The 12,156-nt window shown below is 40.5% G+C and overlaps 1 protein-coding gene across 1 annotated transcript; it reads left to right on the forward strand.

Moving 5' to 3' along the window:
* The first annotated feature begins 850 nt into the window (after positions 1-850).
* LOC121414230 (ficolin-1-A-like) lies at positions 851-10,335 on the forward strand. The gene is made up of 3 exons (XM_041607339.1): positions 851-1,049; positions 8,491-8,645; positions 10,009-10,335. Exons 1-3 carry the CDS (start codon positions 932-934, stop codon positions 10,291-10,293), a joined length of 558 nt encoding a protein of 185 aa, XP_041463273.1. The 5' UTR covers positions 851-931; the 3' UTR covers positions 10,294-10,335.
* The last annotated feature ends 1,821 nt before the right edge of the window (positions 10,336-12,156 follow it).

A 12,156-nucleotide genomic window follows, 5' to 3' on the forward strand; every position in this document is an offset into this window, starting at 1 on the left:
TTTATTTTTCCTAGACGTGTCGAAATGGATTAAAAATCGATTTCAACACAGCAAAAACTGTGGTGTTAACCGGTGTACATAGAAGACCACACCAGTTATTTTACACCGGTGTTAAATTGGTGGTGTTAGTTTTACACCTATAGGTGTTATTACAACACCTATGGTTGTTACGTTTACACTCTTTGGTGTTATGTTCAATCTCTAGGGTGTTATTTTAACACCTCAGGGTGTGGTCCTCTATTAACACCAATTGGTGTCAGTTTTAACACCACAGTTTTTACATTGAAGGCATTTTTTTTTTAATAAAGAGGCAAGTCTCCCTGGGAGCCTGGGACAGCTTCTCCAATCATGCCAGTGGGTTTGTCCATGGACGGTTTGTCCGAGAGTTTCCTGCGAGAAAGTTGTCCTCCGGGGAGTTGCCTCGATAACACATAATCTGTCTGAAACGCAGCTATTTTCATAATGATGTAATAGAATCTAATCCACGAATTATGTTAAATAAATCCCTTTTTAACTCGCCCACTTTACTAAAGTGGGCGAGTTTAGTGCTAGAAGCTGTAGGGGCAGCATTATAAAAGTCGTTATCATTATGTCTTTTTTTCAATGTTTTCTTTACAGTTCTCCTTCATTTTCTGTATTCTCATTCCTCTAAACAATCAAAATTTTATCCTCCTTTTTTCAAATCCATATCACCCCTCCCAATTAAAACGAATATGCCGGACAACTTAGAACTGAGATGAAAATCTATTCTCTTTCTCTTCTTCATTTCCCTTTCAAACTTAGGCTTAATCATGAAGAGCTAAAACTCCGCATTTTCTTTGATTGTCCCTTTTATCCATTTCTAGTTCTACCACTGGGCTCGCCCGATTGGCTCGATCATCGTATCGGTAGTTGCAAACTCGTCGTTCTAAAAGAATCAGACGTTCAGCCAATGTCCTCACACCGTGAAGACCACGCAGATTCATTAGAAAAGACTGGGAACGAGTCTCACCCCGTTTTACGAAAACGATGTATGCCTACAGTATGTGTGAGAATGACATCGTCACCAGGTAATAATAGGCTAAAAAGGGTGTGTTCAATATTGGCTTCCAAATTCAAACGGAAACATGAATCACGACTGAAAATGTGATTACAAAACGTGGATATAATGAGACACAAAGGGTGTGTTCAGTGTCCTCCATTCCCGGTCGTAAAAGTAAAATTCATGAATCGAAGGAAAATGCATTATTGTCCTTCCTCAATAACTATGATTTGGAAATTCAAATAGAAGCTATTCGTTATTCTCTATAACATTCCATTTTCGGCCATTTTCACTGGCGTTAAACAACACCATTTTCCCCTTGGAACAACGTTCACAGAACGGGTGAACTAGAATAAACACGTACCAGTATTTAAACCATTTTAAACCATGAATATCATGTCACCTCAGTATGCTTTTGCGTTGGACGTACGAATCACTTGCAAGAGGTACGATGGCTGTACGTATCACGTACGAGCGTTTTTGTTCGTAAATAAGAACACTTATCACACGCACTGCATGTAGTCGCGCTAATTGCGCAATTCGTCAGCAGCAGTGTTTTCCCTGCCGCTCGAAGTGAGCCTTTAGCACTTTCGCGATCCGTTTCGCCTCCATATTGAGAATGTGCCAAGGACATAGTCTAGATGATCGGTGCAAAAAATAGCAAGAATTGTTCAGATTATGGTAAAAGCATGAAATTTGGCTGACAGGTAGAGAAAATGTAGTGCTGAACATTTTTAGCAGGGAGTGCCAACCTGACCTCTTCTCGTATAGCAACAGTTGCTAGGTAACATATTTACCTTGACAACCACCATTATTTGGGTGTTATCTACATTTCAAAACTATATTTTGATTTCGAAGCTCCTATTTTACAATCACATATCAAGAAACATTCCAACCACGTATAGCAACAGTTGCTAAGCAACACATTTTCCATAGCAACTATAGATAATAATAATAATTAATTAACACAACATCTGGGGCCCGTAACACAAAGCTTAGCAATGATCGTAGAGCATTTTTCTACGATGGATTCCATTGACTACAATGTAAAATCAATCGTGAAAATCACGCTTACGATCAATCGCTAACCTTTGTGTTACGGGACTCTGGACATAATGTTTGAATGAAAGTGGTTAGAAAATTGGTCAATGTGTGACTCTGGAGTGAAAAAAATAGACCAGATCCCTAAAAAGTTCAGAGACAGTCCAAATAATTATAATGCCTGCAGGCCTAATCTTATCTAGGTAACAAACCTAATTTCGATATACATAATTTTACTATTTTTGCATACTCTTTACTCACACATGACAAGGCTAACACACAGACAATCATAAGTGGGCCATTGAATGTGCATATAAGATCTCTCTTGTTATGAAACTGAAATAGGGTATTGTAGTGGATGTAGCATGGAACACTCGGAAAAACACCAAACCTTGGGGGAAAAGGGAAGCTGAAATTTTATTGACATTAACTAATCGCTCCCAATGAAATGACAAACCTTGGGAAGTAATGGCGAGTAATGCATACGCACTTGTCAGTAAAATTATGATATCATATTGACTGACTTGAATATATATGTACAGTGGACCTGAAACAGCCTCAAGAATCATTTCCTGTATATGCACTGCAGAGCATGTGCAGTATACCTGAAACAGCTCAAGCATCATTGTCTGTATGTATGTTGCGCCTTTTTTATTTGATTATAATGCTGGACAGTTGAGTCATTTATTTTGCAATAGTTTCTATCTAGATAATGAAGAAAAAATATTTACATAATGTACAACTGTGCAGTTTCCAGTAGTTTAGGACTTTGTGCACCATTCTAGCGAATGAATAGAACGTACATTCTATGTGTTGCACATGCCTTCACAGAGTTGGGCATATATCTAGTCCAAAATTTAGGTTAAGACTGTCTGGATTGATTATAAGTCGGTAAAAGCAAAACCACTGTAAAGCATGCATTATGCTCGACAAAGAATATTAGAGGCAACAGAGGAATACATCAAGAAAGTTACAGCCATCATCATCTTCGGTGTAACAATTCGTCAATCAGAGTGTGAGAGACATTTCTCCTCATTATAAGGTGATAGTGCAATCAGCAAATTCATTTCCATCTGAGTTCTGAGTTGGACATGTAAAAATGTATTGGAGGTATTTTGAAGGAAGACGCATATAGAACTTAATGCTACTGTTCTGTGCCGGGGTTTTGTGGTCGAGTATGGATCACGTCCAGCCAACCTGGGGCCTGTTGCAGAAAGAGTTGCGTTTAAACGCAAGTCCCGAACACGGGTGCTTTATTGGCTGAAAATCAAGTTGCGCAAGATTTTTTGAGTTGCGTTTGATCGCAACTCTTTCTGCAACGGGCCCAAAATATCACAAGTGCGTCATATGGTACATCCTGCAAGATCTTTCAAGTAATGATCCATGAAGCTGCAGGATCCCAGCCAAAACACCTGCAATTGGAACTGACTGGTCAAAATCAACTTCTGCGAGAGCTTTCAAGTCATGATACATGTAGATCCCGGAGCAGCAGGATCCAGGCCAACAAGCCTGGAAACAGAACTGATGGTCGGTCCAAATCAACTCTTGGGAGATCTTTCACGTAATGATAAATCCCGAAGCTGAAGGATTGATCCAGGTCAAAACACCTACAACAGAACGGACAGGTCCAAATCAACTTCTGCAGGGTTGAGTCATGATAGATCAATCATATAGCTACAGGATCCGGCCAACATGACTAGAAACGGAACTGATCGGTCAAAATCAACTTTAGCATGCAGGATCTTTCACGTCATGATAGATCACAAAGCTGCAGGATTGATCCAAGTCAAAATCAACTCCTGCACATGGCATTAGGTCCGGAAACGGTATGGAAAGCTAATATGATCTTCATTGCAGGCTTCGAAAGGGAGGGGATAAACCAAGGCAGAGTTTGTTGGCTTTCAAGAGAACGACTACTGTTAGCTAGAGATAAAGTGGTATCCAAGCACTCATTTGAAAATTACTTTCTGGCGGGATTTTGGTGTTTGAAATAATTTCTAATTTAGTTGACTCATTCAATTCTTGGCGGTCATTTTTCATCGCTCCAAGATCAGAGATATTCAACTTATAAGCACCCATGCGCCATTGTGGATTGCTGCCCTCTGTCGGGCAGTGTTGTATATGTTACACATGCGAATCGTTGTCATCGGCCCTTATCCGGCCAGCTCTGTGTAGAGGTACATTGTCATTAAAATATGAACCATAAAGATTATTGTGATTGACGCCTTTATCATTTAATGGTGTGGTGGCAGTTGGGATCAGCCCTGTCATTGTCTGTTTATGATGGCATTTGCTCAAAATAGCAGTCAGTCGGTCGGCCAAAAGTGGTCGTGATAGGTAATCTTTCCGCATTTGTCGGTATTGGGTCGTACCACTCGCAGTAGCTGTAGTCCCATGTATAGCCTCAGCTATGGCTTTACCCATGAGAGGTTGCACCCTCAACCTCGCCCCCAGGCCCCAACCCGCGGCCGCCCTCACGTAGATTTCTTAAATCACTATAATAACTTACACATTAATACAAATCAAAAGAATGAAAGAGTGACTGAGAATGGAAATGAATGTAACAGTCTTGATTATGATGATTTTGATGATTATGCTGAGAAGTTGAATGATGATTGTAGAGAGAAGATTTCGGAGACAGAGTCTGAGTTAGTTGAGTTTGACAATTGTAATGAGTCCCAGTTTGATCACAATGAGTTTGAGTCCGATGATGAGCCCATGTGGGACAATTCTATTCCTAGCAATCATCCTCCCTCTGTTAAGGTTTTACACACTTCTCTTAGTAACAACAGTAGGCCAAATGTAACTTTAGGTCCTATAGATCCAGTAGTCCTAGATAGTTGCCCTTTATGTATAGCAGCTAAGCGCCCGAGTCACCACCACATCGGTGACTGTGAATACCTTCCTCAACATGAGAAATATATCATTGCGCAAGCTCGCCAAGCAGCAATTATACTAGGATACACACGAAAACTCACAGTGAATGATTGTTATGAAAAGTATGAGTCTGACAAGAATATGTCAGATTGTGACAGTGATTTAGATTATGATAGTGATTTTGACAACTTATCAACTATTGATTGTGACAAAGTTCCTGGTAGTGCTCCAACAACAGATTCAGATGTTTCTGGAATCAGTCATCAGTCACATGTTTATTGTGACAGTCCTCTTAGTTGCCTTGTTGACTCATCGAAGTCAGATGAGTCGCCTCTAGTTCTTGAAGTTGCTCTCGGCGGTACTAATGACAATGCTGACTCATCAAAGTCTGATGGATTACATCAAGGATACCATTCGTTGCCACATTGTCCAGTGGCTGAATCGTCTATGTTGCCTAAGCAGGCCAAGATACTTCCATATATTGACCTGTATCAAGGTCAGCAGTGTGTCCGGGTCACCTTAGTCAGTGGGTCATCACAGAATTTCATAGATTACTCAACTGCTCTGAGTCTTGGTGCTGTTATCTTTGACACGTCCTCAGGTATGTGTCATGCCGATAGTTCAAGCCTGCCTTATGTAATTGTTGGAGAGACGCAGCTCGTACTTACAAGGGATGATAATGAATTCATCTTTGAAAGCTTAGTCGTCGAGGCTGATACCGAATTAGCCCGAGCTGGTATCCCTTTCTTAGAGGTGAATGATATCTCTGTTCGTCCTTCTCGGTGTTCGGTCACGATTGCTAATGGGTCCTCTTACACCTATGGCCCAGCGCCGGCCCCTGCGCGTTTAGATACACCGCTCTCAGTTGTCGTCTCGTCAGTCGTTCCTCCCATTGGCGAACATAGCATTACATCTCAGGTACCTTACACTGATCCTGCAGCCAATGTGGAGTCAAATTCCTCCAGCTTCAACGTCAATGAAAAAGCTTGCATACACGTCAAGCCAATACTTGCCAATAATCAAGTCACTGTGGATGCCCGTCAGGATGCTGTTTGTTCTAAGATACCCCGAACGTACATCCCTGGTGGTTCCTCCACTGCTCTTGAAGTCAATCCTGATAGCGAGATCACCAAAGTCCTACCGGAACCTCAATCCGGTGGTCAGTCCTCCCAAGTACCATCGTCAAATGCCGACCAGTGCCACCTTGGTGATTCTCTGGCAGATGCGTCTCCTACTCATAAGCCCGTGGTCACCAACTTCGATGGCGAACCAAACCATCGCTGTTCCTTGTGTATTGTATATGTTACACATGCGAATCGTTGTCATCGGCCCTTATCCGGCCAGCTCTGTGTAGAGGTACATTGTCATTAAAATATGAACCATAAAGATTATTGTGATTGACGCCTTTATCATTTAATGGTGATGCTCTCCTGATGAGCTCTCGTAACTGTTCTTCTAACTATTCTTCTCTTGTTAAATGTTGGTTTTGTGGAATTCTTTCCAAGGGCATTTGTAGGTGTTATACAGGGTCTTAAAGGATATTCATAGGGCAAATACATAGCCACAAATTTCCAGAATGTCAACGGTTTCTAGACTTTTAATTCTCGATGATACAAATTCAATCAATTTTACCTCTATTGCCTATCACTCAGATAAGTAAACAAGAGGTCTATTATCATTCAATGATAAATGGGTAACTAAATTATATAGTAATAACAGACATAAACAAAGTAACCTTTGCTATGAAAGACACCAAATAATTTAAATCGATGGTCGATCTTTTACATGTTATGTTAATCCATGATAATTATGGTTTCCAAATGGAGAAAAATTGGTGTGAAGGTGATTTTTTAACATGCAGCAAGCATTACTATACCAATAATATGGAGCCCATAGACATCGTCTTTGGAAATATGAACCATATCATGAGGTAGTTAAATTTGTGCAAGATTTTATGCCAATCAATATTCATCTATCAATAATCATCTATCAATAATCTTACCGTAAGACCTTTAACCATTGGTTGCTACAGAAAACATGTTACATCATCTGGTATTTCGCATGGCCGTGTATACATGGTATAATAGTTCCTGGGTTGTTGTGATTAATGTATACATTCTTAATAGAAAAGATATGGTTCATATGAATTATGATCATGATAAAATCATGAAAAAATACCCTATAAGAATTGGTTACTGTGGAAAAAATGTTACCTAGCAACCGTTGCTATGGTGCTTATTAGGTATTCCTAAGGAAAAATTCATCACATGAGGAATCTATGGGCCAGATTTAATTTCTGAGCTATTCTGAGTAAATCATATTGATCATATTCATCTGAACAATGATAAACAATTTGTTGCTATGGAAAATGGTCCCTTGGCAGCTGTTGCTGTGAATAAATGGATCAAAACTGTTGTGATACAAAGGAACATGCTTTAGATTAAAATTCATGCAACACATCACTCATGAAAATGTTACTTAAGCCCAATAAAGCTCAGTTACTAAGGTAAATATGTTACCTAGCAACCGTTGCTATGTTTGGCAAATTCACGTTGGCACCCCCTGCTAAAAGTGATTAGAATAACTTACTCTACCTCTGTGCCAATTTTCATGCTTTTACCATTTTCTGAACATTTTTTCACCAATCACCTAGACTAACAAGTCCATCCCAACAAATAGTTGGTTTGAACAAACAGATAAAAATCATAGAAGCATAACATTGAAAATCTACCAAAATCTAAAATAAGAAAGTTAATGACATTTTAAAATTTCACATAATGTTACAAAATAGTAATATTCACATCGAGATCAGTATGCAAAATGAGGAAACTGAAGTATCATCCACTCACCATTTATTTTGTATTTCATTCCATGGAATATAAAATATTCTTTTTCCCCCTAATTGTCAGGTGAAATAAGGTTTTATTCCTCCCTGAACATAATTGTGTATCAATAAGCGAAACTTTAAAATGTCATAACTTTCTTATTTTACATCCGATTTTAATGAACTTTTCAGTGTTATGCTTGCTTGATTTTTTTCTTTTTATTCAAATCAATTTTTTTTCTGGGGTGGCCTTGACAGTGGGCCTCTATCTTTTCAAGAGAAATGGGACATGCAGATAAAATGATGTATGATTTTCCCTTCTCAATACGCCCGTAGCAGATTCCAAGTTCATCTTTTCAAGGCTCGCTACTGGGATCGAATGTTGTAATTATGATGGAATGATTATAATTTTAGTTGAATCCTTGCAACGTATATTAACAATAATAATAATGATAATAATGACAATACTATTACTACTACTACTACTACTACTACTACTACTACTACTACTACTACTACTACTACTACTACTGCTACTACTACTAATAGTAATAATGATAATAATAATAGCAATGGTATTTTTACCAAGGGTAGCCACTTCAGTTCCCAGCGGGCCTGCTATTATTATCACCCCGGCTAAGCTAAATTGAATTGTTGCTAAAACTTAGCAAAAATTGTTTTTTGTTATTTTTGTTCGTTTTTTTACTTTTCTGATACGACTGTAAAGACCGACATCCAGTATTTCCAAGTTCAGTAAGGGATTGCGCCGATTGGCAGGCAGATGGTATGACTGTCAGTGGAATCTATGGCATTTATCTTGAAAGAAGTGGATGGTTCATCGACGCTTACTGCGACATGGACACAGCTGGCGGTGGATGGACAGTGAGTTGATTGTTATAGTCCAACAATTAGACGTTTGATCGTCAGATGTTTCTATTATTTTTTTTTCTTTTTTTTTGTCTCGCCTGCTTAGGCCCCGCTTTTCCGATGTGGCGGCGGCGGCGTCAACATTGAAATCTTAACCAAGTGACCAAGGTTGATTTTCTGAAATATCATCATGATTTAGAAATCGTATGGACCTATTTCATGAAACTTGGCCATGATTGAAAGGGTATGTGGGAGTGTCAACAATGAAATCTTCACTAAGGTTGAGTTTGAAAAGTTGACGCCAACATCATGGCTCGATTAATTCTCCTTATCAGCGACAAAACAACGAAATGGCGTCGGCATGTCATCGAGACTATTGCCAGGTTTATGTGAAACCTCTTGGCGAAGGTCTGTTCATGTTTTAGCAGGAATCCTGCTTTCCACTTCAGCTGTCCTTCATTCTCCATCATGGTTCTTGTCTTTGATAAAGTATGAAAGCTGAAAGGTGAAAGGTTGCGCCTCGTGTATTGATTTTATCAAGGAACCTGAGTCTCTTGTTTTCCCCAGACATATCTCTTACTTTTTGTACATTTCTTTTCAATACAGCACAATAAAATTTGCCGGAAATGAAACGTCTGCACCGTATACTAGACCCGTGTTACACAGGATTTCCTAAGTAGTCTCAGGGCGTAATCCGGCGTAAACGCACAAACCTACCCGAGACCCATTATGAGCAAACCTATCTTGGACCACCTCGCGATGTGTTCCAAGATGGGTCTCGGGGTGCGCCGAGACTGCTTTGCATTCGGTGTAAACGCAAACCTGCCAAAGACTGGTTCGCTTGGTACTCTACACGCCAGTGGTACGATTATCCGAACAACAAACACAGCGCGCGCTTGGCGCCCTGCCAAACCTATCAAGGACAGCTTTGGTAATTCGGTGTAAACGCACAGAGGCTGTATCGGGTTGCCCCCGAGACTCGTTACGATTCCGGTGTAATAGGGGGTCAAAAACTAACGTCATTTTTTTGAAAACCGCGAGACTGGTCTCGGGTAGGAAATCCGTGCCGGGGTCCTCGTCTGGAAATTATGAAAAGTAGGCCTACCTATTGAGTTATAAATGAGTTTTCGCAACGACTGCGCAGCCGCCCTCTGGAAGTTTTTCTTCCGGTCTGAATCTTAGGACGATCCACTGTCCAGGTCCAACAACTTTAGACAAAACCTTCTCCATAAAGTTGTCAATTGGGATTCAAATCGCATTTCCAATAGATTTGCCACGTTACACCCCCACCCTGTTGCAATTGAGAAAAACCCCATTTATAAAGTCGAGTATACAGCACAATGATGGCAAACAAAAATATTTATTTCTCTCATTGAAGGTCATTCAAAGAAGAATGGATGGTACTGTTGATTTCGATAAAACGTGGGCACAGTACAAGAAGGGCTTTGGGAGCGTTTCAGCAGAACATTGGCTTGGAAACGATAACATTCACTTCCTGACCAGCCAGAAGACCTATCAGCTTCGAATCGATCTTGTAGATTTCTATGGGAACACAAGTAACGCAACTTACAACCCTTTTAGTGTCGGCAACGAGTCAGTGAATTATGAACTGGAGATCGGGTCTTATTCAGGAAGCGCAGGTAGGCCTTTTTTGGGATTGTAGCGTCCTTGAAGAATTGTTTGGAGCTTTAAGAACACAGTTAATGTATTGCCAAAATGCCGGTCATGACAATAAACAACCAAGAAGTCTTTGTCAAAAATTATTGGTGAGTCAAAACAAAGGTTTCGTTCTGGACTCTGGAAGAAAAAAAGCGACAGACATTTTTGTCAGCTCTGAAACTTAGGCCGAAACTGATGTTCCGGTTCAGTAATGTTCGACAAAGACCTCCCAAATTTACTGCGTTCTAGAATTAGTCGTGCTTCGCGGATCGAAATAAAATCCCTATTATGATACTAGCTGCCTGTTTCGTAAAACTTTTTATATCAACAAATGTGCAATAGCATTTTAGAGCCCTGGGAGGGGGGGGGGGCACTCAGTGTATAATGCATAGTGGGTATGTGCCGCGGAGGGGACCCCTATTTTTACACTCAAATTTCCGTTCTAAGGCATAGCATTTTTGTCTTATTGAGAAAAAGAACAAAGAAAGCTGCTCCAAAGCATAGCATTTTCTTCTTATCGAGAAAAAGAAGAAATAAATCCGCTCCGAAGCTTCGCAAATTTTTCGTTACGCTGTTCCGGTCACATTGATCCGCTACAATGAGCTGCAATTTGGGTGAAAAGCGGCCGCAGAGCACTGTCCGACCATCGCCTCTGCGCGAGCGCACCCGGCGGCCGTGCCGCCGGGCTAGCTGCACCATACACACATACCCGTTCCATAGGGATGCATACGCACTCACACGCCTGCGATCCGTTCCAAGGACCCCCGTTTTCACAAACATTTGTAGTTCCAAAGCCCGTTCCGAGGACCCTTCTTTTTACAATAAGCCCGCTCCAAGGCCCCCGTTTTTTGTCTCGCCCGCGGCACACCCCCACCACTTTTTTGGTCGAGTGCCCCCCCCCCCTAGAGCTACTGAAATCGTTCACTTTGATTGGCTAAGAGTGAATCTGTTATAGAAATTGTGCATTTGTCACTATAACAAGTCTTTTTCAAACGGGAGCAAGGACTCGCCGCGCGTAACTGCTGGTCATGACTACTTAACCTACTAACACTCGTTGTACAGTGTGCGCGTTCAATACTGGCGATGAATCATGACTATGTTGATAAGCCCGATTCGTTGAATAATAATAAGTCAATTCACTAAATACAGATTTTTTTTTTGTTTCTTGAAGGGGATGCTCTTCGAATACACCATGAACATGGATTTTCTACGAAGGATCGAGACAACGATTTATTTATTTGTAGTTGCGCCGCCCTATTGCATTCAGGGTGGTGGTTTAGAAAGTGTCTTACGAGTAACCTAAACGGGATCTACACGGACATCGGGTTGAGTACCAAGGTATATGAAGGTATGGCATGGATAACCTGGCCACATACATATTTCATTACACGGACTGAGATGAAAGTGCGCCCTCTCCGGGAGGATTAAACAGCATCTTACTGCACACGTGGGGGTTGCACGAGCCTGATTACAACAAGGAAGGCATAAGATATTCATTCGACCCAACCCATTCATTTTGTTTTAATTTGATGTAGCTGATTGACAAAAGTGCATGATTATGATTGGAAATCTAACACTGATTCTTGGGATGGTAACTACTGAACTTCCTTTGCCCAAATTGGGAAGATATATAAGTGAGTCGGAACTATTTTTTGACTGGTGGAAGAATTAAGGGCTATTTTACTGTTTTCATTGATAAATTTGATCCATTCATAGTTATCTTCATAAACGGTGATTTATTTTCAAAATGGCCTGGCTACAGTACACTTTTCTGGTCAGATATGGAACGTCAGATATATATCCTATCCAAACATTCGACCCTGTAATTTCACATTTATTTTTCATGAATTTTTCAATTTACGCGCGT

Source organism: Lytechinus variegatus, chromosome 4, assembly GCF_018143015.1.
Source record: "Lytechinus variegatus isolate NC3 chromosome 4, Lvar_3.0, whole genome shotgun sequence".
NCBI lineage: Eukaryota > Metazoa > Echinodermata > Echinoidea > Temnopleuroida > Toxopneustidae > Lytechinus > Lytechinus variegatus.